General features: G+C 34.8%; 2 protein-coding genes across 4 annotated transcripts; both read right to left on the bottom strand.

The window, feature by feature from the left end:
* Positions 1 to 685: 685 nt before the first annotated feature.
* On the bottom strand, positions 686 to 2,602 carry LOC140831713 (HMG1/2-like protein). Of its 2 annotated transcripts, none has more exons than XM_073195462.1 (8): positions 2,428 to 2,602; positions 2,295 to 2,350; positions 1,699 to 1,791; positions 1,513 to 1,570; positions 1,381 to 1,425; positions 1,215 to 1,295; positions 1,049 to 1,133; positions 686 to 963 (listed from the first exon to the last, which is right to left on the bottom strand). In XM_073195462.1, coding segments are annotated over exons 2-8 (411 nt in total). In that variant the 5' UTR covers positions 2,342 to 2,350; positions 2,428 to 2,602; the 3' UTR covers positions 686 to 961. The 2 variants fall into 2 exon arrangements, with proteins under 2 accessions (XP_073051563.1, XP_073051562.1); XM_073195461.1 differs by having other exon boundaries at positions 686 to 970; positions 1,053 to 1,133.
* A 2,976-nt stretch (positions 2,603 to 5,578) lies between these two features.
* LOC140832866 (uncharacterized) lies at positions 5,579 to 19,728 on the bottom strand. Of its 2 annotated transcripts, XM_073197126.1 has the most exons (30): positions 19,242 to 19,728; positions 18,893 to 18,974; positions 18,591 to 18,666; positions 16,905 to 16,969; positions 16,787 to 16,831; positions 16,606 to 16,706; positions 16,393 to 16,534; positions 16,064 to 16,125; positions 15,919 to 15,992; positions 15,767 to 15,837; positions 15,198 to 15,285; positions 15,008 to 15,080; positions 14,834 to 14,923; positions 14,276 to 14,372; positions 13,866 to 13,959; positions 13,692 to 13,775; positions 13,451 to 13,607; positions 13,119 to 13,309; positions 12,600 to 12,644; positions 12,367 to 12,395; positions 12,166 to 12,287; positions 9,231 to 9,278; positions 8,566 to 8,690; positions 8,362 to 8,470; positions 8,140 to 8,257; positions 7,757 to 7,827; positions 6,918 to 7,660; positions 6,762 to 6,818; positions 6,108 to 6,227; positions 5,579 to 6,040 (listed from the first exon to the last, which is right to left on the bottom strand). In XM_073197126.1, the coding sequence occupies exons 1-30, from the start codon at positions 19,636 to 19,638 to the stop codon at positions 6,017 to 6,019; spliced, it is 3,600 nt and encodes a 1,199-aa protein (XP_073053227.1). In that variant the 5' UTR covers positions 19,639 to 19,728; the 3' UTR covers positions 5,579 to 6,016. The 2 variants fall into 2 exon arrangements, with proteins under 2 accessions (XP_073053227.1, XP_073053226.1); XM_073197125.1 differs by having other exon boundaries at positions 6,918 to 7,827; positions 19,242 to 19,727.
* Between the last annotated feature and the right edge of the window lie 2,391 nt (positions 19,729 to 22,119).

Here is a 22,119-nt window from a genome sequence, read left to right as displayed (position 1 = left end):
AAAATGAAAATAAAGACCACGCGTGTGAAATAGGAGACCACTGTCATAGAGCTCGCCTAGACAAGCTAAGGCTCCAGATAATAAGTGTCATGCTTGTTCTAGGTAAGGAAGAGGGCATGGTCATAGTTTGGAACTCGCCTACTATAGTCCAGTATACTTGTATTGACTACCTCTCATATTTCTTTTTTATTATGAATGGCTGACTTTTCATTCCTCTATTGACTTTTTAACATTTAGACTTAAAATGCAATATACATAACTACACATATAAAAACTAGTTGTCATAATAAGGCGAATAAAAATTAGCAGTTATAAACTCTTGAAAATATTTGTTAACGCTCAACTTACATGAAATACCTCGGGCAAAAGCTTTTGTTCTGCCCCCGGTTGAGACTATTAATATATTCTTGGTCTCAACGTAGACAAAATTTTAGCGGAACTTGGTGGAACAGGACCTATAAAATTCGTATGAAAGGCGGGTGGATTACTGCCTTACCACCATTGAGTTTCGAATACATCGGAAGGACTCTCTCCCATTAAAAATCGATAGAGACTCGGATATTAAAAGAAAGAACAATAACAATTGGTTCACGTTCTCCCGTCGCATAAACGGGTTGATTCAGGTAGGAGTCTCACATATTTGGTCAAAGCTCCACAAGCACAAAGGAAACATCAACAATATAGCGAGCTAAAACTTGTGATAACATGGATTGGCAACACTATTGAAGTACTTGGAAATACCACCATAATATAAGTATTCAGTAGCTCTAATAGTAAAAAAAGCTACAAAATCAAATCCCAATTTAAAAACGTCTACTTCATGTGACTAAGAACCTTTACAATACCAGAAATTGCCAAATGTACTAACAAAAGTTGATGTTAAGAAATTAGAATTTCTGTAATCGACCACCAAAAGAGCTTTCTAAGAGATTTCACCACCACCTAGTGCTTAGTCATCATCTTCTTCATCCTACATTTAACGAAAAAATTCATCAGTAATTGCTATGCTTCATAGTGTAATTGTGAAATGAAACTACGAAAAAACAACATACATCTCCACTGCTGCCATCCTCGTCGTCCTCGTCGTTAATTTCAGACTTGGACTTGTCAGAATCGTCATCACCACCCCCAGCCTATTAAAATAACAGGATATGTAACGATATCATATCATATAACAAAAGGTGGGGGGAAAAAAGAAACTACACTGTGGGTACCAATTTTTTGTTGTAGGCTTCCATTTTCCGCTCATATTCCTCCTTCCTCTGTGCTGCGATTTCGACAAAAGGAGCTTTCTCCTGATATTTGAATTCATATGTTATCATCAAAAACATAATTTAAAAGTTAATTGCCAATACATAGACCTCAGAAATCTGTACTTACATCTCCATCCATTGACTTCCACTTATCACCACCAGCCTTTCCAATCTATAATAGTTCCATCAACTGTTTCAGGTCTCGTAAACAAAACCAGTTTCATTCTCATGTATATTTAACAAAGAAGAACCGACTAACCACAGCAACTGATTTAGTGTTGGGGTGTTTTTCCTTGTATTGCTTTCTGAAGTCCTCCCTGCACCCAATGATTTCACATTATACAACAGATTACCGTATGAACATTGCAGGGAAAAGTATAAAATTCTAATTAATAAGTTGGCAAAGAAAAGTTTCAGGAAAATCCACGAAATGTCATTCACTGACATGAAAACGAAAAAAGCACTTGGAGGCCTCTTTGGCTTGTTAGGGTCCTTTGCCGCTTGTCTCTCCTTCTTCGTTTGCTTCTTCACTGCAAGCCTAGAGTGCAAACCAAATAAATTAATCATATTTAAATAAATATAACCAGAAAACTAATTAAAAAATTGATAAACAAGTAAATCAAATTTTTTCTGACATGCATACTCATAAATGTTTATCAATCATCAGAAATCAACATAGCACAATGTAAAATCAAGCACAAAAATTCAATCGTGACAAGAGAAATAGAAGGAGTTTCCACCCAAACTTACAAAACAAACGACCAAAGAATTGTGACGAAAACTCGAAGGCGGTGGAGGACCGCTATAACAAACACCAATCACTAATTCTATCAAATTAAATGCTAAAATATAATAAAATCGAAAACTAACGCGAAAATGAATATAAATATACGCAGAACACTTTCAAGCTCCGCGATCTACAACCTCTATCTAAGAAATGACAATAAATTATATTTTCCAGAAAAAAAGAGAAAAACGGAGAGAGAGATATAGATAAAACAGCGGAAGGAAAAAGAAAAAGAAAAATAAATCTCTAGTCACCTGCCGTCGGCTTTCTTCGATTCAGCCTTCGATTTCCCCACTTTCATGTTGAAAAACTGAGAAAACCAATAAAAAATATGAGAAAACGAAAGGTGAGAATCGTGCGAAACTGCATCAAGATAGACAGAAATACCTGGTAGGGTTAGGGTTTGAGAGGTTGGCAGCGGCGGAGAGTGGCGGTAGTTTTTGGTTTGAGAAATGAAATCTGGGCCTGAAATAAATAAAGGCAGGTCGGGTGTTACAGGCGGGACGCTTTTTTCATTTTTTTTTATCGTGCACCAAATCAAAGATAACTATTTAAATATATTTTTTATAAAAAAAATTTGAAGGCGAAGCTAACCTTAATTTTGAAATTTCATTTAAAAATTAAACATATTTAAAAATAATTTATCTGACAAGGATGTCACTCAAAAAAAATTTTAAATAGAAGAATAATATGATTTAAAATGAAAAATATAATATCGTCGTCGATTATATTTAAACTCGTGTTCCAAAGTATGAGTTTATATATAACATTCTTTTTAATTGTCGATAAACATTCTAATTAAATTATAAAAATCGAAATAACAAGTTTATTTAGTTTATGTGATTTGGTTTTGAATGTCTTTGTAGCCGATTTTGATTGTTTGATTTCCAAATTTAGGGGTGTGAATTCAATTTTGGAAATTTAATTATTTTTATTGATTTTTTTAGAGTTTAAAAATTCAGAGGTATTGAACATAGACTTTTATAAACTCTATAAAAGTTTAGTGGTATTCAATTTAGATTTTTCTAGAGTCTTAAAAAGTCTAGTAGTATTCAAACTTGATTTTTTAGAAATCTATAAAAATTATATGTATACAATATTTCCATAGATTTACAATTATTCTAATATAATTCTTTATGTACAAACCTTAAAACTCTAGGCACAACTAAATAAACTCAAAAATTGTCTTATACTCACCCTAGAGATTTTGGTAGACTTTTAGTCTAATAAAATATCTTTCTCACCCATATATCTATCTTCTTCATTCAAAGACGACGCTTTTCTCTCCATTTCAGCCCTCTTTCCTTTTGAATTACTCTATGCCATATTGTCATTGTTTGTGGCATTATCCACTTCCAGAGTAGATTTTTTGTCAACTTCAGTTCCACTCTCGGCTTCTCTAAAGACAAGTTGAGGGTTCCTCGAATTTCAGAGGTGTGATTGAACTAAGCCAATGTTTGTTGATTTCCCGAAAGGTAAAATATCAGTATACTCAGACCCCAGACACAAAACAAGAACACGATTTTGTGCATCCATGTGGTGAAAGCTTTCAATATCAGAAAAGTTCACAAAAGGTACTATAAACAAGCTATGAAACAAAACTTCATCCTAATACATTTTGCAGAATGTTCTCAAGATTATCACTACATGTATAAATTATAAACTAAGAAAACAACAACAAGATAAAAAAAATTCTCTAACGAGAACAAGCTAAAAAATACAGCTCTAAAATATAATAGTCATTGTTATTACTACCTCATTATTATTTATTATCTCACGCATCACCATTTGTAATGTTAAATTTTATTGTTTTTAATTAATAAAAAATAGGAAAAAGTTAGGCATCATATAAATCTAACTTTCTAATAATAATCAATTGAATTGGAAAATATTATTATACTTAAGTAATTATATTTTATTCAAATTTAGTAACTTTTTAATGTCCGATATATATAGAATTAATCAGTAGTGTACATGATTTACTTTCAAACGATAATAAGAAAAATCTTACGATATACATATACAGTGAAAACGAATTCAAATTTTCTATTAGTAAATAGTAACTCCGAACCTTAGCAAATGCAATTCTAAAAAAATGAGGAGATAATGATTATGATGATACATGACACTGAAGATTAATTTAGAGTGGTGATATTTTTTTCCCTTTTCTGAGATAGGATACTGGTATTTCAATTATTAAGGAAATGAATCTTCACTTAATAAAATTGTTGTGAATGAAGTTTTCTTAGTTCCCTGCTTTAATAAAATATATTTTGGACATAAGAGGGGTCAGTGATGACAAATTTCCCCATGGAGAAAAACCGAAACGGTGATGGGATCCTCGATTTTTTCGGGTTCAGGTATTTTTTAAAATCTCCGAAGTAGTTTGTGCCGGATTACACAATTTTATTCGAAAAGAGTGTCGATTTGATGACTTTCCAGTTGAACCAGAGAATGAATTTCCACAACCTTCAGCAGAGCGAGTTTACGAGGATAACAACTTTGATCAAATATTTGATATTGAAGAATAACAACGAGCAAATGCAAATGCATGGAGGGATACTATAGCAAATCGAATGTAGAGTGGCATTGATCATATTAACAATAATGAACCCTAGATTTTTTCATTAAAATACTGCTTAAAATTTATCAAATTTCGTAATGTTTTGATTAGTTATTTATATATATTGATTAAATTTTTATATATGCTTATAAATTAAAAATTTATTGATTAATTATTTATGCATGTTGAATAGACACTGTAGGACCGAGCGATTGCCGCTTTACCAAAAGCTATAGCTGGTGGTAATGGTGTAACTCAAATGTTTTAAACTGCATAACAGCTCAAGCACCACGGTTCGATCGCTCTACAAATCAGAGACAATTATTGCACCTAATAGATACACGGATTGAAATTTTGATTTTGTTAAAAGTACAAAATTTGCACCATTAATCAAAAAAGTTGCAAATATCTATCAAAATCTTACAAAAAATCTACAAAAGTCCATGGAATTCTGTTTACAAATCCGTGAGATTCTATAAGAGTCAATAAAAATCTATCGTTTTAACAAAAATCATTGAAAGTCATTAAATCTCTACGTTGAATATACCCCACTTAGTATTTAAAAAACTGAAAAACTGGGCAAAAAATTTGATGTGGAACTTTGTTTAAATGCTATGAGATCATAAAGAATTTAATAATTTTCATCAACACTAATGCACCGATACACGCGTTGCGTGATTGTATAATATTTTTTATAATTCATTAAATTTATATTTAAATGAGTATCAAAATATAATTATAAAAATAGTGAAATACTGTACTGTAATTTTAATATATAAATTAAAAAAAAATTGAAAAATAAAAAAATGATCTCAGTGAAAATTGAACCTATAACCTAAACCCAAAAAATATCTCTATCCGCTGAACTACATGTAACTTGGATAAAAATTTTAATATTTTATTAATATATATAATTATTAAAACAGACCATTTCATCAAAGTTAGTTATTTTAAATGTCTCAAACTTAATAAAATAGTAAAAATATAGACAGTATAGATGAGAGGGTCGGAACCCTTCAAACTCAAAGGGGTATATGAATTCTCTTAAACAGAGAAAACTAAACCAATGCATTTTATCGATATTTGTGTAGATGATCAATCTAAGAACATAATTTCCCGTGTCGATAATTCATTTGCATGGATTTGTGAAATAGATTAAACTTTGGACTTCGATCCGCATATCCTCTGATTCATTTCCAACAGGAGGAAGCACTGTGCCAATCAAGAACATTTTCGAAGTTCTGATGAAATGCTTGCGATGGAATTTATTGGGCACTATCTCGCATATTTGATCGGAAGTATCAACCTCGTAGCCTGTTTGCTACTTGTGCAGAAAGGAGAACCAAAAATTGCAACACAGAGTGTAGGACTTGTGCCCTCAGTTCATGACCCAAGAAAGGATTTGCATGACTGCTAAGATTTATTTTGGAGCCGCATCTGCAAGATTACCGAATTAAATATAACTGCTAACATGCGGTACCAGGACTAAAGATTGTGTTCTTACACGTGATCTTTTGTGCCTCCAACCTCCTGAATCTTGAGTTGGGGAAATATATGCGAAGTTCTCGATGGGAATAACTCCAGCTTTTTTACCGGTGATTGACTTGTCAGGTGGAGATAACGCCTGGAATTAGCCACCTCATTAGCATTTATAAAAATAATGGTTCCATATAGCTAAAAGGTAGAATATTGGACAGTGTTTCTGGTGAAACAAAAGCCTTAAAAATTGCAAACAATGTTACAGAAAAAAAGTTTTGTTCATGTTACCTACGTGAGTAGTGTTCTTGTCCACTTAACAAATAATACATGTTTTGAGTGGATAAATCATGGTTACTCATTTCACCATGATGTATGGACGACTGACCATGATTCATCACACGTGTAATGAGCTCAGTGGATGAAAGCCCTCCTCATATGAGTTTCGTCTACCAAACCCAGAAAAAAGAAGCCTCGGCCTTGTGTCAGTTTCGCTGTCTGTATCCGGTGCACAAAATACCGTGACAAATTCCAACACATTTTTTATTCTTTGAACTCTAGTGTTATGCAACCACCATTCCACATCTGTAGTTCTACATTTATATTTTTATACATCTCCTTTCCTAGATTTGGCCAAATTACTTGCTATATCGTTTAAAATTAATACAACAAAAACAATTACCTTTTCTTGTGTTGCTTCAAATTTCTTTATCTCTAAGTGATCGCGATAGAACAATATCTGCAAGTACAGAACCAAGCAAAAGTGAGGGTGTTGAGTAGGAAGCAGTAACTAAAGCTAAAGCTCATCATATATAAACTCCATAACATGAAAATGGACCTTGTTCTGAAACTCGATATTTGATGCATCAGTTGCCACAACCAGAACCCCAAGACAATTGTTGAGATCAACACAGAAGGGGCAAAATATAGAATCATATACACAACCATCTTCTTTGCACCAAATTCCTTGTCCTGATGCACCTTCTCTAGCTGTTCCGCACAGACGCTTATCAATTGATGATGCATCTGATACCAAAACATCCACACTTGATGCTCCTGCAGCTACAGCTTCAAAAGGCTTTTTCCATAGGCAAGTCAAATAACCCTTCGACAATGAAATGGGTGAACACTTAACACCCAAATTGTTTTCTGGCAGACCGAGTGGATTTCTGCAGATTGAGCAGAAGATTTGTAGACTCTGATCCATATTAAGGTTATATGAGGTGTATGATCCAACAAAATTATTAAGACTTGAGGATGGAAACGATTTATCTTTGTCAAATTTAATTTCTGAATGAATCAACTCATCAGTACTGTGGTTCACATCTGTAGTTGTTACTGAGCTCGCCAAAGAACTAAAACTATCAGGAATTGAGAAAGGTGGAGTATTAAATGTCCTGACAGAGCCACTTGATGGCAGACCTGTGAATTTCCTCCTTTTCCAACCATGAGAATTGACACTCCAGGGTGATTCAGCTTCAGGTTGTATGTTGTTTGCTTTAGTCTCAGGAGTAGTGACAAGTTCTTTAATAGGACCAGCATATGAACTCCGAACAGAGGTTGGCTGAAATGAAGATGGCTCTGGAAGCACCATGGAGCCATGGTCAGCTCTGGGACTTGAGTATTCATGCTTGGAGAAGAATTCCAGAGTTTTTACAAGGCTAGGGGCATTCATACCAGGCGTTTCTTGAATAACAGTAAGACCTAAATCATCTGGGGACGTTGCCACTGAAGGAGTCACAGACCACCTGCATATTGAGTATTTTAACGGTAGTTAAAAAGAGAGCACAACAAGGCGCACAAGAGAATTGTGTCATTAAGATGACTAACGAAGTTCATGGTTGATAGTACACCTAAAATACTGCCAACTTCTCCTAAAATCACAGTGAAACGGAGAAGAATCTTAAACAGTGGTTGACTTGTTCACTTAAATTATGGCTGAGATCAAAACCAATAAAAGTTTGGCCCGAATAAGTTAAAAACAAAATTTTCATAATAGCCTTTTTGAATATCAAAAGGGGATCAAATCCACTTTCACAAAATTGAAGTCTGAAAATTACCTTGAATCCGTTCCAGTATCAAATTCTAGGTCAATATATTCTCGAACACCGGACTCCTTTTTATCCATTATCTTGACTACTTCACCTCTAGGTTGAGTAGTGAGTGAATTATGTTTATCTGAAGGAAATGAAGGGTGAATAATCACCAGATTTGGTCTGAAAGAAACCTAGCAGCTTCTTTATTTTCAGAAAAAGAATTTGATTCCACTTGATGATAATTACCAGATTTGATCACTTTATGACTATTCTTTCTTGTCCCCTTTTTCTCATCAACTGTATTAACGTTTTCATTATCAATAGCAGAATTTTGTGATGAATTTGCAATGCGATCCTGCATTCAGAAAAATCAGTGGCTTCAGTCAAATATTTATTATATCAGTGGCTTCAGTCAAATATTTGGCTTACAGGATAAATATATTCTCATACCTTCACCTCTCCGAAAAAAGATTTCAAACTGCTAATTGATTCCTCAAAGCAACTATACAGCTTAATTGAATCACGCAACCATTTTGAAATGTTTGTCCTATTTCTATCTTTGTGGAAACGCTCATCTGCATTCAAATCGAACAATATTGTGCTAAAATTTCAAAAATACTATATAAAAGCCAATATACATTGGTGAAGGCTTATCTAAACTTTAAAACTTGTTAAAGTTGAGCACAGAAATGGACCACCAGGACATCTTCTAACGCAAAATGCAATATAAACTTTGTGATATTTATATAAAAGAAAACAAAAAATCAAAGGAATTATTTTGCTTGCAAATCAATCCAATCATTTGGTCACAAAACAGATGAAATAATGCAATAAAAGCACCTTGTGATACTAATTAATTATTTTCTTTCAAACAGAAGCCTATTTCGTTAATTCTTTTTCAGTTATATCCATTGCTTGAATGGACAGATATGCTTGACAATCCAATTCCAGCACCTCAGCATCAGAAAAAGATTTCAAATGAAAAAAAGCACAAGTTTGAGGATTTCTCTCATGTAAATGCCTAAATAGCGCTGCTCTACAATTAACGAAAAGTTAGTACTCAGCATATGGATATGGGTAGCTTATCATTTGTGAAGAAGTTTAATCACAAGTACCTAAGTAGATGATAGCTCCATAATCAAATCTGTGTCGTATGCAGCGACCTGCAAAAAGAAAAAAACTATTAACATGATTAGGTAACGTAGTTAATAACAATTAGCATCAAAAGCATTCCCAAAAATATATAGCAGTAGCAACGAAGTAGATCATTGGGTATTGAGAGTTATTAGAGTATTTTTTAAAAACTTTTTCGACTATTTTTTTCAAGAAAATAACATATATTTCAAATACATTTAACAAGATTATTTTCTTAAAAAAATAACTGACCAAAGTTATTTTACAAATTACCTCATGTTAGTTATATAGGAGGAACTAACGCATAAATCAGAAGTGACTAAATCCATTGAGTCTTATAGTGATGGTTCTTGTGAGGGCCTAGCGAGGCTAAGTTATGTACAAGCTGGACGCTTTAGATAATAGAAGTCAGAAGATTACAAATTTACGATGCTGGGCAGTCGATGGAGTATTGTGATGAGGGTTGGAAAACCGAAGAAGGCAGTCAACTGCTCAACAGTGTGCATTTGGGAGCTCAGCTACTGTCTCACCGATGTCAACAAGACAAGGTTTCGGGGAGTCAACATTTGGGTCACAATTCACCATATAATTTAACATTAAGATTATCCAAGCTGAGTCAGCCAAACTCCAAAAATGTAATCATACAATAGAGTGAAGGATCGGTAGGTTGCCAAGCAGCTAAAGCCAGGTTAACCAGAAGTGTTGATAACCAGCAAGGACAAGAAGTAGAAGAGGTCTGTAACTATACACGTTAACAGAATACCAAAGATGACACTTGCAACCATTCTAGGTTAGTTTTACATAAAATTTTGGAAGCAAGACTGTAGAATAATCCTGCAAAATAAAATTTATTTATGCTAACAGTATTGGTGGTTCCACTCTAGCAAAGACCTGTTTGCAAATGTTTCAAGTTTTTTTATTATTGCGCTATTTTTAATCTCTTTAAAAACATAAAAAATCATTGTACCATGAAGACGAATCAAACATGCGACAAAGAACATTCTAAGCCCCGGTGGTCGGTTAATAAATCTTGTTCTGAACCTAAAGAACGGGATTAATTTTGCCTTTCACGATTATGACATATGAGGTCAAACAAGCGCATAAGATCTACGACTACGGAGTCAACATTCACCAATGCACCTGTAAGGCACATGGCACTACTCCTTTTGGGTCTGCTTGGACCGAACCAAAGCTTATCTCATGACAGCCCATGCGACACTTACTCATAGAACTCTCCACCCTTGGCAATGGAGTACATGTATCCCCAACTCTCGAACTCGAGATCTCCACAAGTACTTAGATTAAAGAGATTTGGTACCAAGAGGTCTTGGGTTCAAAACTTGGGGAGGCAAATATTCAACTGTCAGGGGTTGAGAGTTCTCTAAATAAGTGTAGCAAGGGCTGGCATGTGAGAAACTTTGGCTCAGTCCAAGTAGGCCCAAAAGAGGTAGTAGCTCAATTGATATTAAGTCTCTTTAATCCAAGTACTTGTCTTGGATGTCTTGGGTTTGAGAGGCACGTACTCCACTGCCAGGGGTGGAGATTTTTGTGAGTAAGTGCCGCGTGGGCTGCCATGAGGGAAGCTTTGGCTCGGTCCAAGTAGGCCCAAAAGGGCTAGAGCCATGGGCCTTACTACGTGCTTCCCCAAGTAGCTCAATTAATACTAAGTCTTTTTAATCCAAGTGCTTGTCCTGGAGGTTTTGGGTTCAACACTTGGAGAAATACAAACTCCATTGCCAATGGTGGAGAGCTCCGTGATTAAGTGCCGCATGGGCTACCATAAGGAAGCTTAGGCTCGGTCCTGCTCGATCTAAGCAGGCCCAAAAAGAGTAATGTCATGTCCTTACAACAGCATTTCAACAAGTATAATTTGAAATTAATACTCATGATACATTCATTGTGATATATGTGTATATCATGTTCCATTTTTATTCGTACTTCTATTATATTCAATTTATTTTTGTATTGGTTATACTATGTTATATAACGTAAGAATGTTTTCGCTATTATTTATTTTGTCTTATACTAATGTTTATCGAGTAAGTCACTCACCATTTGCCCCAAAACATGTCTAGGTGTCAGAACTGAAATGTCAGGAAAACATGTATGATTCAGAAGCTCGAGAGGTTAGTACTCTTGCATTCAGAACTCTGAGAAGTGAGAAGTCGGGCATGATTTAGAGAAAATTCAGATTTATTTTCAGCATGACTCCAAGATATTTATTGCGTTTTGCAAACATAAAGAGTGCTGATACCGTCATTCAGATTTCTTCTAACTATATTGTCTCGACAAACTTCTCAACTAAGAGTAGCAGATTCAGTGTACATGAATTTGTTCCGAGTAATTATTATTCAGATTTTCACCATTCATGATTCCTGTAGGTACGAAATGTCAAATTTTCACCTTTCACATGTTTACTACTGATGCTCTAAAACCATCAACAATATCAGGCAATAAAAATATCTACATCTATTGATGCCAGAAATTGTTGTAACCACATTTTTTACAGCATGAACAATGACAATAAAGATTACTCATTTTTCACATTTTGTTAGCCCTTCAATCCAAACGGCAAATGTATTAAAGTAAGAGAGAAGGACAGGAAAAAGCTGAAGGGGGAAGAAAATACACAATCATTTTTCAGTTGAAGAACACAGCAATGTGAAGAACAAACTCTGGATTGGAATGAAGTTTTGATTAATTGGCAAATTTGACGGCAAAAACAAAATAGCCAATACTCTTTGATATTCTAACCAAACAATTGAATTTTATGAAAAAACAAATAAATGTGATTTGTCTGGAGAAAGCTACTACGAGTTGGAAGCAACTTAACATTAAAAGACATGCACACATGCTGATTATCGATAACAAGACTCCTAAAATTTTGGGTAAATCATTATGCACAAGAATAAGTACCTGTAGCTTGATTAAGAGCCCTGAAGGCTTGCTGACAGTACCACTCGTTCCCGTTTAAGAGGTTTTTTGACAACTCATATGTATCGTTGAACTTCTTCTTTTGTGCAACTTTAATGTCAAAACTGGCAGTCAATGATCAAGAATTACTAAAAGGATCAAGGCAACTCAATAGTACTTAAGTGTAGAAAAGAGCAATCTTACGAGTTTGGAAAGGGTATCCCAACAATCACCTGAGGTGGTTAAAGCATAACATTGATAGAACATATCATTTCGACTTGATTGAACAAAATATCATTAGCTTAGCCTTTTTTTAAATAGTAAGTTTCGGAAATCTGTTATTCAGAATTTAAAATGAAAAACTTGCATGCAGACCCTTGATAATGTTCAATTAGTTAGATAAACAGTCTTATTACAGAAGATATATGGAAGGATACAACAGCTCGAGCATTATCATCCGAAAAGTCCATCCCTTCAGATACCTGCAAAGATCAATGCTCGATGTAAAGCTCAATTCAACATATATAGATGCACAGAATTCATAAGGAGCATATGTCCCTCAGAAGTTAAGGCAAATGTTGCGAAGTTCTGAACAGCTATTGTTAGAACCATGAAAAAATTAAATATTTAAGTAAGAATCTGATTATTATTGTTGATTGTGTATTCTTTTCCTTGTACATTCCAATTTTGTGGTTAATATATCTGAAATAATGGGAAAGTTAAAACAAAAATAAACTAAATAATAAAGGTTTAAATCCACAGCTTTACTCAATTAGATGGAACAAAATCCATCTTAAACAGTTAGTTGCCCAAAATAACATTGTATACATGCAAAAGGTATATTCATCACCACAAATCAGGATAAAAGATAAAAGTCTTTTCATGATCATGTTTTTCCCCATGAAAATCATACCTCACATTTGATGTCCAATAAACAAAAAATTGAAATAAATTACCTTTCCTCGACAAACAGCAAGAAAAGCAGCGCCTTCTTTGTTTTCTTCTTTACGGGTCATCGTGCCATTTTTCAGACCTGATGTTTTACTTCTTATCTTTCTAGTGTTGACCTGCTTTGAGCCCCATTGAATAGTATTATAGAAACCCTTTAAAACAGGCTCCAAAGCATCCTGACCACCTCCTCTTGGTTCTAAACAAACAGCAGAATTAAGTATTGGAGAGGAGGGTAGATAAAAGCAGCTGAATCAAGATATGGAAACCGTGTGCAAACGAAAGATTCACTACAATTTCAAAGCAAAGAAGTCTACTAGAAAGGAGTTCAACTATCTACCAACAAACAAGGACTTCTGAGCATTTAACCGAGACCATTGACCAGTTTCCTGCCACCGAGTGCTTAGTTTATCCAGCAGCTTGTAACTAGGGAAGAATACAAGACACCCACCGGGAACCACCTTGCATATTTCTTCCAAAGATGTGCCTACTTCATCCTTTGAAAGAACATAGTAACTTTCATCAATTTGAGAGAGAACTCTTTTTTGTATCAATACGAAATTGATAGCATAAGCACAAACCTGGAAAGCATATTCATCTGCTGTCTTATAACTTGCATTTAATGGATAATTACCGGGACCATGGGCAATTGCAGCTGCCCATACCTAGGGCAGACGACTGGTCAACTTTCAGATTGGACAAATACGAAGCAAATTCATCCAAAAGATATAAACACAGCAAAAGGTTTATTTTACCTGTGAATCTACATCAATGATGTGTGGAGCTTCCAAACAAGTGCCAAACTGAACACCAAGTTCAGATGAAAAAGTGTTCAACGGTGACAGAGTCCTTAAAAGATGAGAAAACCATCGTTAAATAAGTAAGTTATATTGATTAAAGATGATTATGCCTAGCAAAGATGTGAGCTACAACAAACTCTGTTTGACAGTGATTGCATTCACTCAGATCAAACTGTGCAACATGATTCAAACACGTCAAAATTATAGAGCAATCACGAAAATCCAAGCAACAACGTGAGCAACAGATTTCTCCGATCAATCATCCCCAATTAGTATAGTCTATCAATCTATGAATGCTTCATTCTGTGAAAATGATTAACATTTAACAAGAAATGCCTCAGTGAACTGAATATAACTATATTTACCCTGAAGTCAGAATTACTGACTGAGAAAACTCTGCAATAGTTTTGAAAATGACAGCTGGATTCAAGCACCAGAGACTAAATATGACTGTCCAGCCACCTGCAGCGTTTTGTGAACTATATTATAAAGCCTTTCACAAAGATGAATACTAGAAGCTGAATAAGCACCTGAACTATCTGTGTAATGAAGATTAGGTGTGCTTATAGAAGATACTTTTGTGAACTTACATCAATGGTCCTCGTATAGTTGCTCAAAAATGAAGTTTGCATACAGCCAAAAATAATAATAATAATAATAAAATGTAAATACAGATGGCGATAACAAGAAACTCTTTCATGTGAGGAGGCCTTGGACCTCAAGATTCTTATTTCACTCATTCACAGTTCCATTTTAGTTAAATTAACTAACTATGCAAGAATAGGAATCACCCAACAACTTATTATTAAACTCTTCAAGCTTTATCACGCTTTTAAGTTCCACATCAGTGAGGGGAATACAAATATTGATCAAACGTTACTAGATAACATAATCATAATTTAGTGTAGATCACCAACTTTCACCTTTCTGCATATATCGTTGCAATCCCAATTCATAGTCACAAGCATGAATACCATTTCCACCAAAGAAGTAACTAAGCGATGAGAACAATCCTGTACAATATTCACAAATCCAGTGATAACACATAAAATTTACTTCATTGGATAAATAGAAGAATACAGGTATGAATAGTTTGCCTTCAAGGGTAGTTGCTGCGATTCCACTTAAATGAGGAACGTCTGGTTCAGCTTCCGAGGCAGCTTTGATAGCCTTAAAAGTGATTGGCCATCATTAAGAAAAAAGCAGGTATTGTTAAGTGGCCAAACATATCAAATGTGAAGTGTAAACTAACAGAAGACTCCAAATATACGAACAAGTAGTAACTACCTTTTTGGCACATTCTCCCAAGATTGAGAAGTTCTGCAGTGAAATATTGGCTTCCTGTAGCTCTTTCAAGGCCTTATCTCCAGTCCAACTGACGAACATTGGTTACGGAAAATAAAAAAAAAAGTTAAAAGTATTATATAAGTTGAAATTTCAATTTACAATGTAACCAAATATATCGAGAAAAAATGAGGACACTTCTGGAATAGTCGTTCCATTAGAGGCTAACTATGTTTTTCCTCAAAAGTTCCCTCTGCCGAAAGGCTGAAAAAGAATCCAGCAACAAAGTTCGGAATTTTCTTGTTCTGTGAATATCTTTTTTAACTCACTCCAACACCAGTTTGCTTAAGGAAGTGAATGGATTCCTAAGCTCATAATTTTTAATGCGAGCCTAGATTTAAAATTTTGGATGGGCATGGGCTTTTAATCCAGAATACAACATAAAAGATAATCGTAAGTATAACAAAAAAAATCTGAGTCTTCTATTCTATGTACCCATACGCGTGGCTTTGAACTTATGCAACAACAGCATCAACAAAGTGAGATGGTTAATAAATTTTCAAATGACTTACCACCGGAAATAACGCTGAAATTCACGCTTTACTAGAGTATTTTTCCTCCTATCAATCCAACTCAAGATGTCCTACACCAAATAAAAGAGTTTCCAAACAATTGGAATGAAGTAAAAGAAGCAAATGGAGAGCTCAACAACAAAAAAAAGCACCTGCATCATCTCGAACAAAGGCTGGTAAGTCATGGCATCATTAAGGCTCAGTTGCCCCAGATCTGTCTGTAAATCTTCCAAAACACCGCAGTTTGAGATGATTTAACAGGTAACAAATAAAAGAAGAGTAGAGGCTTGTACTTACGTAACAAAGCCTCTTCTTCAACATCGATACTACCAGCATCACGAGCTATGTCTTCTATGTTGCTGAAGCCAAAAAAAACTAGAGAATAAATACTACGAACTTTAAGCTTAAATTGTTGTATTCCAACTGTTACTGTTTTTCAGGTAAATGGGCCATTACAACATCTAAACATTTAGATAAGATGTTAACTCGTACATATGTCCTAAAAAATTTTGCAGGCGCTATGTTGAAGTGATTTTTCGATAATTGAGTAAGGGTACTTCTTGGAAAACGATTTTTATTTATTTATCAGCACATATGTTGGAGGAAAGGGAATGAAATTAACATACTGTGCCTCATCAAAAATGATAACACTGCCATCAATATCAACTTCCATTGCTTCCCGAATGATTGGATTCATAATATAGTTATATGGGCAAAAGACCAGTTCAGCGTCTTGTGCCATTGAACGCGCTGCAAAATATGAACAACCTGAAAATAAAAGATATTCAGCGACTTGGTTGATTTCCAAACCAAGATTAAGTAATGAACAGAAAAGGGACCTTTGACTACTTGTCCGACTTTGACAAGATCCTCAATATCATGAACCTCGTGACAACCTCCTTTTTGAAGAGAGGGGTGACCTTTGACTTTATGCACGTTTCTGACGGTGAACAAAAATCAGGCAAGGGGTAATAAAACTGCATAGGCATAAAAGTACATGCGAAAAGAAGATTATTTTACTTGAATTCTGGGCAGGTATCTTCTGTATTCTTCAGAAGCAGCTTACTGGATTGCAATCATAGTTATTAGTAGAAAAACATGCATAAGGAATACATTTTCAAGGGAAAAAACAGCAAACCATTGTTCATCCACATTCTCTTCCCCACGCACATATGGGTTTGTACAATAGTGCTTCCTTGACCCCTGATAGTAAACATTAGGAAAGATTAAGATCAAAAAGTGCAATTTTACACCAGTAATTCATCGTTTTGGAACTAATAGTGTAAAAACATACAGCAGAAAGGTGAGAGAAGGAGACTTCCAACTATTTTTGGGTTCTCTAAACTCATCTTCACTGCCTAAATCTCCAGTCAGTAATACCTATTAAATGGAATCCATACATTTTTTTTGTGCACCTAGCTTCTTCCTAAGGTTATAAAATAGCCTGGCCAGCTAATGCATATTTTGGATTGTGATTAGATATGCGATTAGATATGCTTAAAGTTTTTTTAATCCAACAAAGAAAAAGTTTGATATGGATGCCATAAAAGAGACCAACCCCTGTACCAATGTTATTTCAACAGACATTTGATTTACACATACTAAAAATCCACAAATCCAACGCTGTACAAAAAATTCCAAAATAAAGGACTCATGCCAACAAAAATCGACAAAAACCATTTCAACCCATGCTTAAATGATTTATGTTTCTCTTTTTCCTTTTTGTTCCTTATGGTTTTCCTAGGAATATAGAACATTCGGGGAAAAGAGCTAGTGCTAAACATGTTTTGTTATGCTTCCTTTTTTCATCTTGTTTCCAGGTTTGCTGCCCTCGTGCACCAACTTTATCTAAAATTGAGTTACCGAAAAAGAACATAAACATGCTTAATTTTGACTAAATCAAAGTCTTCTAGTGGATCCTATCCGAGGCGGTAGAAGGGGTGACGTAGGAGCAGTTGAAGTCTCCGAACATCCATAAACATATCTTGTGTATTTAACTGATTAACTGCCGTTTTCAAACTGATTGGATCAGTTGGAATATCCGTCAGTTCAGTTGTCACCATGACTGAACTGATGAATGCAAAACCAATCTACCCTTTTCGGTTATTCAGTTTACATAAGTTAAAATGTTTTCTAATATAACAATTTTCTTAACGAAGGATTACTTCGAGTTTCTTCCGCTTAGTTTTAACCAAACTCGATTTAATTTATCGGTGTTAATATTCTTAGAACACGAGCTATTGCAGCTCATTGGAGAATATAGTTTTCAAAATGCCTTCGAAGCCACTAGCACACTCGATCCTTCGCCAACATTTGAAACTAACCACACTTTTGAAAAATTCAACTCCAAGCTACAACAAACAACTTATTGAGATTATATTTGAGAAGTATATAATCACATACATATGTGGCTATGTGTGTTTAAACAGCAATATTCTATAATTGATAAACAATAAGAGCATTCAAGTACTAAATTACTATTTTGATAGGTATGTTACCTGACTCGCTTATTCCCTGGGTACCTTTGATTAATAGTCTAAATCCTAAACAATAAAAAGTATTCTACTCCGAACGAAACATACATCCATCCACTGCTCACACAACCCAAGTTAAAGCAACACAATTTCCAGCCATATTTTTGTTTGAGCAAGCATTGAGGTAAAATGAGATATAACTAGATTAGAAAATTTTGCCTAATTATGGTGGAACATCAAAATTGTAACTAGGTAGACATAAACCCTTTGCTATGAAGATGTTAGGCTAAAGATGGCCATGAAATAGTAAATAACATAAAAAAGGGAAGGTTTGATTGCAGTAAACCCACCAAAACCGCCATTGGTACCCGATACGAAGTTTTCTTATACTCTCGGATCACTTGAGTGATTTGTGAGTGTGTCCTCCTAATAAAACGAAGCAGCAACTAAAAATCAGTTCTTTCTAAGCTGAAAAATAAACGTGCATACCAATGTGGCAATGCCCTTCTGTACAGAACTTGTTGAACAATAAATTATGGCAGAAATTTTATGGTAGATCATATTAATTATTTTCAAAGTTTAAAAAAAATGTAATACAAATCCAAATATTTCTATTGAAAATAATAGAGTTGACCAAGGTGATGAAGCTTACGAGGAATAAAAGATTGTGGGAGCTAACTTTGGCTTCTCCTTTTTTGCAGCAGTTGCTGGTGGTGGTGGTACTCCAGGGTTTCCTGACAAAAAAGGAAGACCAAGAGAGGACATTAGGACACAAGACAACTATTGCATAGATGCAAAAATAATGAAAATAAATAATACTCGTAATGACAACAAATTAAAGATGCAACGGGAAAGCTGGCAAAGCTTGGTCAAATGAAACGTTCCCCAGAATTGACAGAGAGTCCATAATTTAAAGATGGATTCCTAACCTCTCAACTCAATAAACATAAGAAAAACCCCGCGTTCTATTGTTCATCTAAAATTTGGTAGACTGATGATACCTGAAGGCTGAGTTTCGGGAATGAAACCGCCTCCATGATTAATAGGATCGCTAACTGCCTCTGGGTTAGCCCTGGAGCTGGAATGCATTAAATTAGCTCGAATATTCTTCGATTTCTGATTCTGCTGCCACGAGAGAGCAGAACAAAGGAGCGATAGGGATTTCCCAGTGCCGGTTGGAGACTCCAGCAACGCATGGCAGTGTCCGTCCCTCTGTGATCGGTCGAGAGTCGAGATGACTCGATTCATGAATGCAAGCTGCGATCCATAAGGCCGGTAAGGGAACTCCACCAGTAATCCCCCGATGTGGACAGTGTTCTTCGATTTGGGGATGGATTTTGGGTCAGCATCAGATAGTGAAGCCGGAGAAATAGATTGGGGGGAAGCCGAGTCCGCCATTCTGTGTTCGTGCGTGTAAGAGAAAATGTGGGACTCCTCGTTAATCCGGAATCTTGGGGCTTCAGGGTTAGCGGGAGTTCTTCAATTTCTTCGGCGGGAATAGGTTTTATATGATTTTCCGACCCAAAAAATATGTTTTTTGGAAATTTTAATAGTATTACACTCCTGCGAGAATACACGAAGTATTATTTTGTATGATTAATAATTAAAATTAGTAAGTATTAGTTTTTGAATAATTTTTTAAAGTTATTGAAGGATAGTGTACTAGCACCTTGAAAGATGCATCAAACATAATAAATCAATGAGCTGCAATACCTCATGTTCTAAGAATGTTAACACCGATGATGTGGGTGTAATAATTATCTCTACTTGGTAGAACAATTGAATCGTGGTGTTTGAGCTGTTGTGCGGTTTAAAAGATTTGAGTTGCGCCATTACTACTAGCTATAGCTTTTGGTAAAGCGGCAAGCGCTCGGTCCTACAATTGGTATCAGAGCCAAGGTCACGGGTTCGATTCTCATTGATTGCAAGGAGTGCAATTATTGAGAGCGAGATTGTTGGGTGCAATAATTGTCCCTGCTTGGTAGAGCAATCGAATCGTAGTGTTTAAGCTGCTGTGTGGTTTAAAAGATTTGTGTTGCACAATTACCACCAGCTATAGCTTTTAGTAAAGCGACAAACGCTTGGTCTTACAGATGAATTAAATCGAGTTTGATTTAAAAAACAAGCTGAATAAACTTGAAGTAATCCTTCGTGAAGAAACATGTTATATTAGAAAATATTTTAACTTATGTAAACTGAATAATTGAAACACAAAGAATTGGTTGTCACATATGTCAGTTCAGTTATGGTAAAAACTGAACTGATTGATGCTCTAATCAAGTCAGTTTAAAAACAACAACAGTTCATCAGTTAAGTATACAAAATATGTTTATGGATGTTCGAAGACTTCAACTGCTCATACGTCACCCTTTCTACCACATCGGGTAGGATACACTAGAAGACTTTGATTTATACAACTACTTGTACAAACTCACTCAGCTTAGGACTTACACTGCTATCTCAATTGAACTCCTAGGCTAGACTGAAGGCATCACCTTCCAGCCAACACTTGTTTAACGTCTGTGTGTCAAATGCTACATACACAAGTTTAACGTCTTTAGGCAAGACAATGTTTGAGTGGTAGTGTGTGTGTGTTTACTGATCTCTGAGTACAACACGAAAATGTTCTCACACATTGAAGGAATTGTGCTTTCTAATCTAAGCTCATAACACGATGAAAGTGTTCTCTTTTGGCTGATTGCTTCTTGAAAGCTGATATGCAACATGCCTGCCCTTTTTCTGTATATCTTCACACACTTGTTCTTGTTATTGGTCTTCACCGATCTCCGATTTATAGGCGGGAAACTGATCGTACAGTGAGACTCAATAATTGTATCTGTTGTAGCTTGAATTCGTTCCTAGAACTTTGTATCTCGACTTTTCCGACATGTCTCCAAGAATCTCTCGGCTTTAATCTTTGCTGCAATGTCCATTAATTGTACTACTGATAGTACATATAATTTACTCAGTGCGCACAACTGGATTCCGTTGAAGAAGCTTAGCCTGTTCTACATATTGATTGATTCCCGACTGATTATTTGTATCGGTCAGTTGAACTGGTCTTGAATTGGTATGGTGAAATCGGTTGGCTCTTCAGCTTAACTGGTTCAGTTGAACTGGTCAGTTGAACTTTCCACCAGTTGAGCACTTCATCAGCTGGTCGGGTTTCTGAAAGTCTTCTGTTGAATTACCTAACAACTGATCAATCAGTGGAATTGTTCTTCGATACATCAGCTGGACTGATTCAGTTTGGGCAATCAGTTGGCACTATCAATTGACGTTCTCGAAAGCTACAGTTAGGCGAGATAACTGATCAGTTCGGCTTCTGATCATTTACAGTATCATGCGCACTACGATAAACCATTAGTAAAAAAAACATAGTTTTGTTAACATCAAAATCAAGATTGCGAACATGAAATGTTCCAACAGTTATTAATATAATATGATGAATATATTTAAAATTTAAATATTATGTAAAAATTATGCCATAATATTTATGTCATTTGATATAACACTCAAATGATAATAAAAATATTTTGTCGTTAAATTGAATCATTTATCTTGATTAAATCAAACTGTTATTAATACAAAAAAATTAAAAATTATATATTATTTTATTTATCAAAATTTTAAACAATAAACAATTATTTTTCAAAAATTCAATTTTTTTCATTTATTAGATAAATAAAATTTTAATTAAAAATATAATTATTTTTTAGACATGTTAAAATATTTATATTAAATTTCTATTAAGATACACATTTTAAATTTTTATTAAGATACATAAAAATAATAACAATTTACGAACACTCTTTTTAAAAAATTGAATAACGTAATATTATATAAAATCTTTTATATTTTATTTAGTATGATAGAGAG

This window comes from Primulina eburnea, chromosome 5 (assembly GCF_022965805.1).
Source record: "Primulina eburnea isolate SZY01 chromosome 5, ASM2296580v1, whole genome shotgun sequence".
NCBI lineage: Eukaryota > Viridiplantae > Streptophyta > Magnoliopsida > Lamiales > Gesneriaceae > Primulina > Primulina eburnea.
The sequence above is the reverse complement of the archived record's forward strand: the minus strand, read 5'-3'. Positions and strand labels throughout refer to the sequence as shown.

What these genes read in the sequence shown, in the direction of transcription:
- LOC140831713 (XM_073195461.1), bottom strand. Translation starts at nt 2,341, where the DNA reads ATGAAAGTGGGGAAATCGAAGGCTGAATCGAAGAAAGCCGACGGCAG. An exon ending in GGAAGTCAATGGATGGAGAT is followed by an intron (nt 1,296 to 1,380) that starts GTAAGTACAGAT and finishes TTCAAATATCAG; the next exon opens with GAGAAAGCTCCTTTTGTCGA. An exon ending in AGGATGGCAGCAGTGGAGAT is followed by an intron (nt 971 to 1,052) that starts GTATGTTGTTTT and finishes CGTTAAATGTAG; the next exon opens with GATGAAGAAGATGATGACTA.
- LOC140832866 (XM_073197125.1), bottom strand. Translation starts at nt 19,638, where the DNA reads ATGGCGGACTCGGCTTCCCCCCAATCTATTTCTCCGGCTTCACTATCT. An exon ending in CCCACAATCTTTTATTCCTC is followed by an intron (nt 18,667 to 18,892) that starts GTAAGCTTCATC and finishes TCGTTTTATTAG; the next exon opens with GAGGACACACTCACAAATCA. An exon ending in TTTCAGCGTTATTTCCGGTG is followed by an intron (nt 15,286 to 15,766) that starts GTAAGTCATTTG and finishes AATGTTCGTCAG; the next exon opens with TTGGACTGGAGATAAGGCCT.